This window comes from Anarrhichthys ocellatus, unplaced genomic scaffold, assembly GCF_004355925.1.
Source record: "Anarrhichthys ocellatus isolate YVR2014 unplaced genomic scaffold, GSC_Weel_1.0 scaffold11, whole genome shotgun sequence".
Classification (NCBI taxonomy): Eukaryota; Metazoa; Chordata; class Actinopteri; order Perciformes; family Anarhichadidae; genus Anarrhichthys; species Anarrhichthys ocellatus.
The window spans coordinates 3,024,125-3,038,074 of NW_022280041.1; the positions used below are offsets into that span (position 1 = coordinate 3,024,125).

General features: G+C 37.9%; 1 protein-coding gene and 1 pseudogene across 1 annotated transcript; both read right to left on the minus strand.

Annotated features, from left to right (window-relative positions):
- Positions 1–1,081: 1,081 nt before the first annotated feature.
- On the minus strand, positions 1,082–3,188 carry LOC116385451 (GTPase IMAP family member 7-like). Its single transcript, XM_031850950.1, has 2 exons — positions 3,182–3,188; positions 1,082–2,067 (listed from the first exon to the last, which is right to left on the minus strand). The coding sequence occupies exons 1-2, from the start codon at positions 3,186–3,188 to the stop codon at positions 1,082–1,084; spliced, it is 993 nt and encodes a 330-aa protein (XP_031706810.1).
- A 1,282-nt stretch (positions 3,189–4,470) lies between these two features.
- LOC116385452 (uncharacterized) lies at positions 4,471–13,923 on the minus strand (annotated as a pseudogene).
- Between the last annotated feature and the right edge of the window lie 27 nt (positions 13,924–13,950).

A 13,950-nucleotide genomic window follows, 5' to 3' on the forward strand; every position in this document is an offset into this window, starting at 1 on the left:
TCTCTCTCTCTCTCTCTCTCTCTCTCTCTCTCTCTCTCTCTCTCTCTCTCTCCACCGCATGTGACCATGTTCCAATGATCATTTGTTAATCACAGCATTTTACGTTGGCAAATTGGTTAGACATCTCTTTAGTATTTAGAGTTTGTGAATGATAAAACTAATAAAAAGATAATGTAGTTAGACATTCTGCTCGCCTTCAGTAACTTCAGCTGCTGTCTTTTCTTGTGATCTTTGAAATTCTGATTGGAGCTCAGTCTGGGTTTTGGATAGAAGGTTGTGGGTGATGGAGAGTGATAGCTGCACATGTTTTAAGATGCATCAATGTATTGTAGCACAAAAAATACAGACTGGAAAACACTTAAAAGCACACAGCTGTTTAATCGTTATATAACTTGTAACAAGCAATACCTTTAATAACAAAATGAACATTAATGAAAAAACAGAAAAGCATCTTTCAGCATCCAAAGTCATGGAAAGTGTAAAATAACGAGTCAAAACCTTTCAAAGATACTTAAATCATCACAGTGTCAAAATAAATGTCCTTCCTCTTTCCCAGATAGAATTAATGTTGATTAACATAAGGAATTATGTATTATTGATTATAGCCAGCACAACAAAACAGAGACTGAAAAAAAAGTATTAACATGCGTCCGTTTACTTGTTGAATCACTTAAAACAAAATGCAAAAACGCCTAAATAAAGAGTAATCCAGCCTCTCAAAGTCATGGAAATTCAAAAAAAATAATAAACAGATAATGAGATAAGATGATCTTTCAAAAAAGTGGTCCTATGGCAGTCTAACAATACCCAAATTCACAATGATTGTCTTCCAATTCTTCCAAACTTAATAAGATGTGGTCATCAATATTTTCTCAAATGTATACTCATTATTTAACCTGAACACTAATCACACTGATTCCAACTGTTTCCAGCTAATCATTGAATGTCTCAACCATTCATAAAACAATTAGCTCACTGTCCCTGTAGTTGGAATTAACATGCTTTATGTGTTTTATATAACAAACATCAACCTCCTATTGTCAGTGCTCTATGTGTTGTTTTTATCTGCACCAACCCCAGATTACTTCCACAGACCCTTCAGTGTCTTATTTATGGCTTCCCCTGGACTTACTGCTCCTTCCGCTGCATCGTATCCTATCTCAACGCCCGTTACTACCCCACTTAAAGCAGCCGTTGCAGCCACTTCTTTTACTTTTGATAGTAGGGATGTTGCATCTGGAACATCCTGGCAAACAATTGCTGCGACCATCTTTCCCACACCAAGCAAAGCTCCCAACAACGCACCTGTTGCAGTACTTGCAACTCTGATCAGTAACCTGTTAAAAACAGTATCTTTAGCTTTGTTGCTCATCACTTCCTGTGACATATTCCCTGATGACTGCCTGATGAGCTCTTCCTCTCTCTTTATTTCTTGTTTCACTGCTCGTAGCATCTCATTGGTGTAGCAGCTTCCGTGGTTTGCCTCGATCATCTCGCCCAGTGTGTCGAGCAGCTTTGCCACCTGCAACTGGTTACTTCTGTAGTCGTCCTCTCCGCTGTTCTTCCAGTATTTAGTATCGAACACGTGGCAGCGGCCTCCGCACTTCTTCACCAGAGCACTCAGATCTCTATTCTCACTCACAAACTCCTCGATTGTCGTTCCTTCCGAGAGCTCGTCACCATGAGTGAAGACGACTGTGGTGTATTTGAGAGCTTCCTCAGAGAAATCTTGGCATATTTTATCAATGACGTCCTTCTCTTGCTGTGTGAATTTCTCCACTTTAAGCACAATGAGAAAGGCGTGAGGCCCAGGAGCGCACTCGGTGATGCAACTCACTATCTCAGCCTTGAGCATTGCCTCAGACCCACTTGTGTCAAAAAAACTGCGAGTGTCGATCAATTTGATGCTTCTCCCGTTGACAGATTTGGTTTCGGCACGAGAACGACTCGTGTCGGTGATGGAAGAATGGCTTATGTTGAACACATCTGCCCCCAATAGGGTGTTAGCCAGGCTGCTCTTCCCAGCTCCAGTTTTCCCCAGTATTACAATCCTCCATGGAGTCAGCGCTAGAAGAGAACAATGACTCTGAATAAGTCAAATACATTTCACTATTACTTCTGTTAACCTGCCATGTTGTTTTATAGGGTTGCAACTTCTCTCATTTAATTGATCAATTGTTTGTAAACTCAGAAAGTGATAAAAAAAACTACTGTCAGCATGCTAACATGTTACCAGTGACTATGCTAACATGCTGATGTTCAGCAGCTGTAATGTTTATCATTGTCACTGTAGTTTGCATGCTAAATCTTTCTAATTAGCACTATCACAAAGTGCACTAAGGAGGATTTAAAATGCCTAAATTAAAAAGTTAAATGCAATATATTTGGTTATATTTCTTTCTTTCGTCATGTATGCATTTACTGCGTTATAATTACATGAAATACATATACATATATGTACATACAAGGACAATTATTTTTGCTTTATGTTGTTACACAAACACACAAATACATAACAATGTGTTTTTTGCCTCAGTTGTTGTGTGATTGGTTTTTACTGAGACATTTTAAATCTTCCATAGAACAGCTGAGGCTGATGGGAATAACATTTGTTTTGCAAGTATTCTTTTTCATAAACCGAAGTATTGAACAGATCATATTTCTGGCCTGATGATGGCCCCAGAGGAAAAGTTAAGGGCTCATCTCAGTGTTCACAACACTGTGAGCCTGGCCCATGTATCTCCTGATAATTAAAACATTGTGTCAGGTCAGGTCATGTATTCTACGGATAAGTCAGCCAGAGAGCTTTGTTTTGAACTGAAGTTTCCATTTCTTTCTTTTAAAGTATGTTTTAAAGAATCAAGTCCAGGATGTTGCCCAGTGTTGACACTGATGCAGTGCTGGAATGTCAAAGGCCATTTACTCAAGTACTGTACTGAGCACAAATTTGAGATACATGAACTTAAGATCACTATTAGTACTAAATATTAGAGTATAGTATTGCATTTCTTACTCCACCACATGTGTCTGACAGATATTGTGACTCAAGTAACAGTATGTTTTCATCCTATCCTACGTAACATTTTCAACACAAGACTCTTACAGTGTAATGTTGCAACTTTTACTACACACACTAATCTGAAGATGCTTTCTCCACCACTGCAGTGATATCTCAACTCACCATCCATGTTGAAACAAATGAAATCACCGTCGTCCCCCGCACTTCTGGATGTCCCTGCTGGATGTTTTTCCTCCTTTTCTCTTGCTGTGGTATGACTTTACTTTCATTTTCTACCCGCTCAACAGAAACTTTCCCACAAGCCTCAAACAGGGAGGACATTTTTTTTTTTGTATGCCAGTAAATAGGGCATTACATAAGTCAAAACAAAAGGTCACGAATTCATTAATGACAGTTTCCAGATGAGCAGGTTGAAGAGGAACTTCATGTGATGCTTGGCAGGTCAGCTGTTCAGGGTGGTGACTGTGGTTTGGAAGGTATACAGCTTGAAAAGAATGTTATTTTAGTTGGTTTATTACTGGCATATTCAGCTGGAGAGTATCGTATAGGCTGTATAACCAGACTCACATTAATAATGCCACGTGTACAAGAAACAATCACAATGATTGTTAACAGATAAATGCAGCTACGTGATGTGTGTCACTCACAAACACGGCTACATTCACTGCCATCAAAGCTCCATAAATATGATTAAAAACTCAGTGATGCATGAGTGCATGTTACATTTATACTGTATAGTGAAAACAATACTATCCTGCAGCATTAGGTGTTTTGTTAAAGGCATCAAGAATATCATACATGATAGAAGGAATACTCATCTTTAAACATTTCGTGTCAAAGAGGGAGGATGGCAGCTGCACCTTTTCATACCTTTTTAGGGTGGAGTGTTTTGTCTCTGAGGGAGACAAAATAAGTTGGAAGGAATTTAATCTGTTTTTATTGGCAGCATCCGTACTCAACTACCAGTAAACAGACTGAAAACAAAAAGGCCTTTGTGTTCAACCTGTGGCCTGAGGCCAGAGTTCTTATTTCTTGTAAATGTAAAAAAATGACGGTTGTTTTCTGTTTTTGGGAATCAAATACAGATTCAAAACTGCTTCAGAATAAACATTAACATTGCACGTGTCTCCTTGGTCTGACAAAAAGCTATTTGGAGATCTATGGCACAGAGGAAAAGAGGAATATAGGCTAGCTGTGGCTACACAAACAGTACTTACAAATACAGATAATACCAAGATCAATATAGATAATACTAATATCGATTCATTGTTTGTTTTAGTCTTGTAATATAATTTATTGACAGTAAGAAAGTACAAGTATAGTCAGCCTTAGACTTTAACAGCATGAATGGTTATATGAAAAAAAGAAGCCGATAAGACATGTGATCAATCAGCTGTTTTAATGTTATGTAGTAGATTTATGACAAATTGAAACAAAGTAACACAAATGGCAATTAGAATAGTAAATAGAAAATAATCACCATTAAAGGTACACCTGTGATTTAATATTTCACTTCCATTAAGTTGGTGGACTCACAAGAGACAGATTCAAATAAACAGTGTTCTGACGTAATCAATGTTATTTTGAAAAGCTCCTCCAGAGCTACAGAATACATTTTACAACAGTTTGTACAGTTTGCGTGTTACTTCAGAAGAAGAGTGAGCTGAACTGCTTCTCTAAATAAGGTGACTCGCTCCTTTAAAACACCACAAAGTCTGGATTCATGACCCAACAACCACATTTATATTCAACATCATTAGTTAAATGGATACATTTTCTAAATATTGTTTGCTCCTCTTTTCTTTACATTGTATTTTAAGAAAATTAACCAAAGGGGTTCTCTTTTCAGTTGACGGGAACCAGCACAAAGTTTAAATCACAGACACAAGGACCTCTATAAGGTAAGAGGTCTGAATGGACAAATGGAAGCAGAATGATAACAATAATTTGATATACGCGTTGTAGGATTGCAACAATTTATGTCAACGTCAACTGAAGACCCCTGCTGCTTTTGATTTGATTCTGCTTCAGTGTTCATTCAAATTGATTCCAAGGATTGTACACTCTTTCACACAAAGCAGACCATTTTTCCATGATAACTTCAATATTTTGTATTACTACCTACCCCTCCTACTGTAGTTGGAGGGGTCTCTGGTGGAGACACGCCTAAAGCTGTCCCAGCTTGTTCTACCACCACTTCTGCCAGTTCTGGTGCTGATAATTAAATGGTGGTGCTTCCTTTGACACCTTCGCAGATGTTAAATTGATCAACACAGCGACAATTGCAACTAATCCAGCTGTGACTGCGACCCTCAACAAAACTCTAATCCATGTTGGAGCTGCATCGTCCGCCTGCTTCTTAAAGACGTTGCTCCTAGCCTGCTTCCTGATCTCTTCCTGTGACTTGTTTCCTGAGGATCGTCTCATGAGCTCTTCCTCTTTCTGAATGTCTTCCTCCACTTCTTGGAGCTTTTCATCGGTGTAGAATCCTCCATTGTTTTCTGTCACTATCTCGTCTATGGTGTCGAGCAGCTCTGCCACCTGGAACTGGTTACTTCTGTAGTCCTCGTTGTTGTTCTTCCAGTATTTATTGTCAACGACGTGGCATCGGCCCCCGCACTTCTGGAGAAGTACTCTGCTTGACGTACTTCTCCATTTTCATTCCCTCTGGGAGCTGGTCACCATGAGTGAAGACGATCACAGCATATTTTAGAGCGTTTTCAGAGAAGTCTTCACAGATTTGTGTGACGACAGCCTTCTCCTGCTCTGTGAACTTCTCCACTTTAAGCACGATGAGGAGAGCGTGAGGCCCAGGAGCGCACTCTGTGATGCACCTCACTAGCTCAGGGTTCATCTTCTCCTCAGACCTGCCTGGGTCAAAGAAGCCAGGAGTGTCGATCAGAGTGATGCTTCTTCCATTGACAGATTTGGTTTCGGCTGTAGTACAATGTGATTTCAAGTCATTCAAATTGTTTATTTTGAATTTGGCCTCTCCAAATATGTTGTTGGCAAGGCTGCTCTTTCCAACTCCTGTTTTCCCCAGTAGGACAATCCTCAATGTGTTCGACACTAGAAGAGAAAAGTAACTTAGTATTAATAAATCGGTACATTTGTCTCTTGCTTTGAAGAGACAAACTACAGACCTGTAGTTTGGATCATTTGGTCCGGATCAATGGAAGAATGTAGTATTTTAGTTCTGGTCCGGTTTCTTTTTAATTGACAAACAGTTTTTGACCTGGTAATTAGGGAAGACACCCGCACCTGAATTTGTTATAACCGAACCAAACTGGTTAGATAATAGATAGATAATAGATAGTTACTCTATTAATCCCACAAGGGAATTTTTTTTGGCTACAGCAGCATTTATGGTACAGGTAAAACAATAAAAATAACAGAGTAAAAAATACTAAATATTAAAAATGCACAATATATACAATAAAATATAATAATATTAAAATTGTAATTAACTTACTAAACACTAGTGCAAAGATTTAGGTGTGAAAGCACCTAGTTGTTGGTAGAGAATAGAAAACACTAGTTAAATATGCAATTCCCGATATAGGAAGTATTTCGATTGCCTCTCAACGGCTCTTAACATGGCAGGCGGCTCACAGTGAGAGCAACTTCATTCTCTGCTCATGTAGACATTACTCTACTGTGTCTTTACAAAGCAAATATTTGTTTGCTGCTGTATTGATATTCAGAACGTTAAATACAGCTCCTTTTAAAAATCACATGTCAAAAAAAAAAAATCAGGTTTCAAAATGAATTCATTATTAGGGACTGTGAGAGATAAAGCTGACAGGTGCACATTTTAAACATTTTAACTTCATTGTTCTGAGAATGAACTCATGGATACTGTCATACCTTTTTTTAATGACGCAAGACTAAGAAATCATTTTACATGACATTATAATCCACAAATCCTGTTTGGAGGAATCTTGATTAATAAGGTTTAAAGTAGCATCAGAGCTTATTTCATCAAAGTGAAAATGATATCCTTTCCAGCTAAAGTATAATAGAACTAACTGAAATATATTTTAACCTTGTAGCATTAGGTGTGAGGTTTGAGACCCAAATACACACAGAATTGTGAACAATGTTAATTTGAATATAAGTATATGGCGCTCAACATTTGAAAAAATAAGCCCAACTTACTGTCCATGCTGTGAAAACGTAGAAATCTGTGAAAAAAAGGACTCAGATCCGCGAGGCGTCTCGCCTGGGACTCTTTTCTCTCCTTCTCTTGCTGTAACTTCACTCTTGCTTCGTTTCTTTTGACCTGTCCGACTTGTTTCTCAGCTGCGGCCTGAAGGAACAATCAAAGTACATTAGACTTGTTCTCATTCAGGTACATACAGGCATCAATATACTGCAGCATAAGCATATAACAAGGGTTATAGATTATTTTATGTCCAGGAAATGAATACATTTCACCCTGAAAAGTGATCCTTGGTTTAGGGTTTATTCTGTAGAGTCAACACTCTGACTTAATACTGAAACATTGTGTTTGTATTGCCTCCGCACTGCTATTATCATGCTGATGCTAACAGTGCAAACAACTGAAAGAGCTAACAGTGTTAACCTGAGGGGGAACCAGAGGGGGGGGGGGGGGTTCTACGCTCGCACAATGATGCTGTCAGTCAAGGCGTCGTTATCATCTGCAACAGCCGGTATATGAGCACAGTGCCAAGTGGCGGCCATGAGTCAGTGGGGCACATTCACGTGCACCAACATGAACTAAAAGGCGTGTGCGGCCGGCCCAGCTATCTCAAAACAGCACAGAGAAGCTCAGAAGATAACACACACAGGGAGAATTCATTCTCTTCTCAGGTAGACAATTCTCCACTATACCTTTATAGAGCAAATAGTTGTTTGCTGCTATATTAATGCTATTATTAATGAGTATTGGATAGAGAACCTTTAAATACACACAAAGATGTGCAAACATGCACATAATGTTGCTTTGAAAGTTTGAAAAAGAGATTTATTTCAGTTTTAATAAAACAATGCAATAGTTCAATTAAAAAATCATGTATTTTATCTCCAATCATGTTTATAAATTGAAATGTGCATGATGAAGCGAAGATATTCCAGCCTTCATTTTATTTTTCATTAATCTATTAATCTATTAGTCTCCTTCTTTGTTCCACTTTAATGATATAAAACCCTGACTTTGTGGAATGAAAATTGTTTCATAAAAAAACAGGAAACAGGTGAATCATTTTCTGATTTATTGTTGTATATTAATACATTTTATAGTAAAGGAAATATCCATGAAAACAGAATCAAATGTTGCTTTAGATTATGGAGGTCCAAAATAGATAATCATCTTAGTAAACTTTGGTATACCGAAGGATAGAGGCTTTTACTTATGTTACATACAGAGCTAAGACAATACGACAGGAAAGCAAGCAAATGAATGGTACAATGAGTCACACATCAGATATAACAAATTAAACATAAAATCATTTCATATGTTGATGGTAAGTATTCAGCAAGAACTCTGAAAGAAAATATTGATACACTTGAGTATTTTATGATATTATGCGTTGTAATAATGTATCCATTGACAAAAATACTACTGATTTTTAACTGATAGTTTACATGCAAAGATTAGTGGCAGACATTGGTTAATGTTGTGCTGTTTTAAACCCCCAGCCACTAGATAGTAGTGTTGTAGTTAGCCCTTTGACTCCACTCCAGCGTAACAATGTAAACTGGGAATGAAGGCTCCCGTAATAAGCTGAAAACATACCAACATACGCTTAAGCATGCATGTACATACACATTTTGTGCTGCTAAATAATGTATTATTTGGTTGAAGAAATGTGTGTCAGATTAATGGAGAATGGAAGTACTTGTTAGTTGTAGCTCTACAAAATTTACAAATTAAAGAACTATCTCATCAAAAAGAAAAGGTCATGCAGGAATCTGACATTTGATGCCACTTTTTAGTACCTGACTTATTTCAGGTGATATGTTGAGATTCAACACTCAGTCCTTCTGGAGTTTTTCCTAAAATCGACCGTTTTTCCTCGATGTGTTTGAAATATGCAAAAAAAATAATGTTGAAACTTAAAAATAGTTTTTTGATTATGCATTGCTTAGTTTTTACACAAATTTATGGAAAAAATAAGTTATATTCATCAGTCAAACAGGTCATATTTTGGGTACGCTAACTTGAACAGGGACTTCAAATATCTTTTAACTCAGCCATTACAAGCCAATCACTTCACAACTGCATTGTTATTGTCACGTAATAGTTAAATGAAAAAAATACATGTTGAGCAGCCAAATTAATTCATCTTTTATTGCTGTAATGCAAATTGCTCTTTTACATATGCAATGTAGCCAGATTGTATGAAATGCAGGTACTTTTCAAATTAGACCTGAGCTTTAATGTAACTCCAAAAGGCAACCGTCTGAGATGATTCTTTTAAACTAAACTCGAATTAAAAAACAATATGAATATGAACAAACTGAAACATCTTAAAACACACGTTATTGGTGACAAAAACACTGAAAACAATTTAAAAAATGTGTGAAAAATGAATAACTTACCACTCATGCTTTCAGGAAATGGAAATCAGTGCAGAGTTAAGAAATGGCTCGGATCTGGAGGATGCTTTTCTTTATCCTTTCACTTTCTTTCAACACCTGTTTGACTTGTTTCTTGGTACGAGCACATCACAGCGTGCACTTCTGTTTTTATACAAGTGTACGCATTAAAGAAAAGCACCGGCTCTGTTGCATATTACACAGCAGCTGAGGCATGTTAAGATGTTTTTGTTTTTGTTCATCCTCCACACCCCTACAGTACGTCACATACCAAACACTGACAACAGGTCAACAAGGTGCTGATACATGAAGGTGATTTCCAACTTCTGACTAATGTTCTTTTATAGTTCTTAACATGTGACCCAGTTAAGTAAGACACCTTGATTTCTGTGCAGTGATGTCAAACTGAAGCTTTTTGTTCAATGTTCAGTCGTCTTACTTTTAGATGTAGTTGTTTTTGCCGACTCGGACTAAAAGCACAACCTCATCAAATACCAAGTCCCACACATGGAATACTTGTTCCATATTTGTGTGGTCGAAATAGATTGCAGCAGCTTTTACCGTAGTGTCACATATTAACAGTTCACATAAACATTAACATGAATGAAGAACTCAATTAGCTGTTACTTCATTCATGTAAATGTGGCCATGGGTCTCCTCAGCTATATGGTGTTATTGTTGGTAGAATACTGTATTTAAATTAAATGTTATAATGTATTAGCAGCATGTCAAAGTCATTGTTTTCTCATTAGTAGTGTGGAAGCTAATAATTCAAAGTCAGACCTAAAGGCCAGGTGAACTCATCACCCCGAATCATTACACTACACTGCTCTCTAGTGGGAAGGTGAGGCACTAGCAGTTTGTTTAGTTTAGGCTCACAGTAACACATCCAATTTACTTAATAGTGCACATCTCCTGTAGAAAGTAAAGACATGAACCTAAATGAGACGTAAAGACTCAACGTGTTTATCAGGTCAATTATAGTTGACAAGCAAGAGTCTTTTTCAGAGTAAAAGTCTTACAGCGAGTGTAAACGGAGAAGGGGAGGAAAAACTACCAGAGAGGACTTGAGTCTAATGCATTATTTTTTTAAATTATATTTTTACATTTGAATTCAACATTTTTAGAATGATAAAGATTTAGCGAATAAAACAGAACATGTTGATCAATAGTTTATAGCAGCTGACAAAGCTTTCAGCAACAGTCTTCTCAGATATACATGACATGGATACTCTGCTGAAATGTTACTGGCCAGATTATGTTGATGGTCGACGAGTCACAAATACCAAACATGTGACTCGTCCTCTCACACAGGAGGCTGCATGCTCGGTTACTGGTTTGATTATAATTGTTCAAATGTGATCATTTATGATATTTTATCATCAAATATGACTTTCCAGTATCATATATGTCATAGAGTAATGTACAGTGAGCAGTTAACAAATAATAATAACTGAATGAAGTTACTTACTAACAGACGTGTGTGTGTGTGTGTGTGTGTGTGTGTGTGTGTAGTTTACTTTACCAAGTAAAAACTTTATTTGCTCAAATATCATTTTTCAACAGGTTTCAGTTTATTCGTTGTTCATATTTGTCTTGGTGATACATTGTAATCCACAAACAACCACAAATATTGTTCAACAAAATCATTTTGTACATTAAGTGACATTTCCTGGTTCGCTCTGTAACAGGAAACTGAACAATGTTTCAACAGGAGACAGAAATACAGCCAACAGTGTACACTAGTTTGATTTCAACCATTTTTAAGACTTAATTTATGCTTTTAAAGATGTTTTATCTTTGTGGTTAAAGCACTCTGTGGTTCGCTGGTGAAACAGGAATAAGTGACTTTGAAACTCAAACAATACATACAACGTATTACATATTACTTTTGAATAAACATATCAATTTCAGTGGTTAAATATTGTTTAGGACAAGATTTTCATGCAATTTATTGGGAGATATGACCAGTAATTATACTCCCCGTCTTCAAGAGTCAGAGCTCATCATAGGTTTTAACTCCACACACTCACTCAAACAATATTTTATGAAATCTAAAATAGATTTGCTTCCACTCTTGACAACCTCGAATGTCTTCTCTGCTGCTTCAAATGGTGTCTCTGCTTCCTGAGCTGCAAAATATCCTGCAACACCTCCCACTGCAGCACATCCCACTGTAAGAGCGATTGCTGCTGTTCCTGCTGTTCCTGCTGTTCCTGCTGTTCCTGCTGCTGTTCCTGCTGTTCCTGCTGTTCCTGCTGTTCCTGCTGTTCCTGCTGCTGTTCCTGCTGCTGCTGCTGTTCCTGCTGTTCCTGCTGTTCCTGCTGTTCCTGCTGTTCCTGCTGTTCCTGCTGCTGTTCCTGCTGCTGCTGCTGTTCCTGCTGCTGCTGCTATTCCTGCTGTTCCTGCTGTTCCTGCTGCTGCTGCTGTTTCTATTGCATTTTTAGCTAAAGCAAGCACTGTCTTTAAAGAAAAGTGAACTATTTTGACCATCACTATTACACCAAAAATAGCTCCTAACAATGCACCTGTTGTGATACCTGCCAAATTGATCAAAAGCCTCTCAAACACTGTGTATTTAGCCTTCTCTGTGATCTCTTCCTCTGACATGTCTCCTGATGACGGTCTAATGCGTTCCTCCTCCTGTTTTATTTCTGCCTCCACTGCTTGTAGCATCTCATTGGTGTAGCAGCTTCCTTTGTTTGCCTCAATCATCTTTTCTATTGTGTTGAGTAGCTCCTCCACTTGGAACTGGTTGCTCCTGTATTCATCCTGCTGGTTGTTCTTCCAGTATTTATTATCAATGACGTGGCAGCGGCCTCCGCACTTCTCCACCAGATCACTCACAAGCTTATTATCACAGAAATAGTCCTCAATGGTCTGTTCTTCCTCGAGCTGTTCACCATGAGTAAAGAGAACTGTCGCATATTTGAAAACTTCTTCAGAGAAGTATTGGTTTATCTTAGTGATGACAGCCTGCTCCTGATCTGTGAATCTGTCCACTTTAAACACGATGAGAAAAGCATGAGGCCCAGGAGCACACTCTGTGATGCACTTCACTATTTCAGGCTTCAGCTCCTCCTCAGATCGATCTGTGTCGAAGAAACCAGGAGTGTCGATCAAAGTTTCTTCCATTGACAGGTTTAGTTTCTGCTCGACATTCATTTGTTTCAGAGTTGGCAGTTTGGCCGATCTTGAACAGTTTCTCTCCAACTATGGTGTTAGCCACGCTGCTTTTCCCAGTTCCAGATTTTCCCAGGATGACAATTCTCCTGTTTGACACTGAGAGAGAATAATGTCCATCAATAATACTGTGCTTTTGTTTTTTGTCTGTTTTCATGTATAAGAAGAAGAAGATACACATGAGCTCAATCACAACAAAAACACCTTGTTGGTCAGAAATCTGCTGGTTCTTATCAAATCGCTGCATAAGCATAATAAGAGAATGAAGAATGGTGTCAATACTTTAAAAGAGGCCAACGAGCATCAAGAACATTAAGTTCAGTTTAACTGGATTAATGGCACTCGTGAAATCAACCTTTACAATCTTTGGCAGAGTACAGTCACCTGTACTTTGTACTTAAAGAGCGCACACAAACAAAGTGTATGACCCCCCACCAGCAACAGTTTTATAATTTTAAAGGTAGGTATAATATAATGGTGTACGATATGCAGGAGTTTCCTAAAAAAACAATGTATAGACAAAAATAATCCCTCTCAATCATCACTTATGACTAGAAGTGTGTGGTGGTGTCAGTAACTGCAGAGACTCTTCCCTCTGCCTGGATTTTCTCTTTTTGTCTGATATAACTGTTCAGGGCGTTTCTGGGGGTCAGAAAAGAGCATTTATGCCCCACAGCCAATAATGACGGTCTCTCTCTCTCTCTCTCTCTCTCTCTCTCTCTCTCTCTCTCTCCCTCTCCCTCTCCCTCTCTCTCTCTCTCTCTGTCCAGAAAGGAGGGGTGAAGTTTTAACGCTGCGTTAATAAACAGCAACTCTTTTTTCTTGTGATCACACAGTAAAGTTTCATTTCACATTTCTATAATTGTTGAGGTTTTTTGTTGAAGAAGCAGTCACGTCTGCAAACGATCTTCTTCTTTCAAGATGGTGGTTTTTGAAAAAAAGATATTTCAAAACTTTTCCACATCTTCACCAAGTACTCCAGGAATACCATAATTATTAGTTTATAACTTTCCATAATGTGTTATGTCAAAAAGTACATTAATGTACAGTGAGCAGCGTTAACAATTAATAATAACTGAAAGAAGTAACTTTAACTTACTGTTTGTGTTTTTAGAAGATAAATCCGTGAACACGTCCTATGTGTCTCTCTTCTGTTGGGGTCAGACTCTGCTTTTATTTAAGTTTCA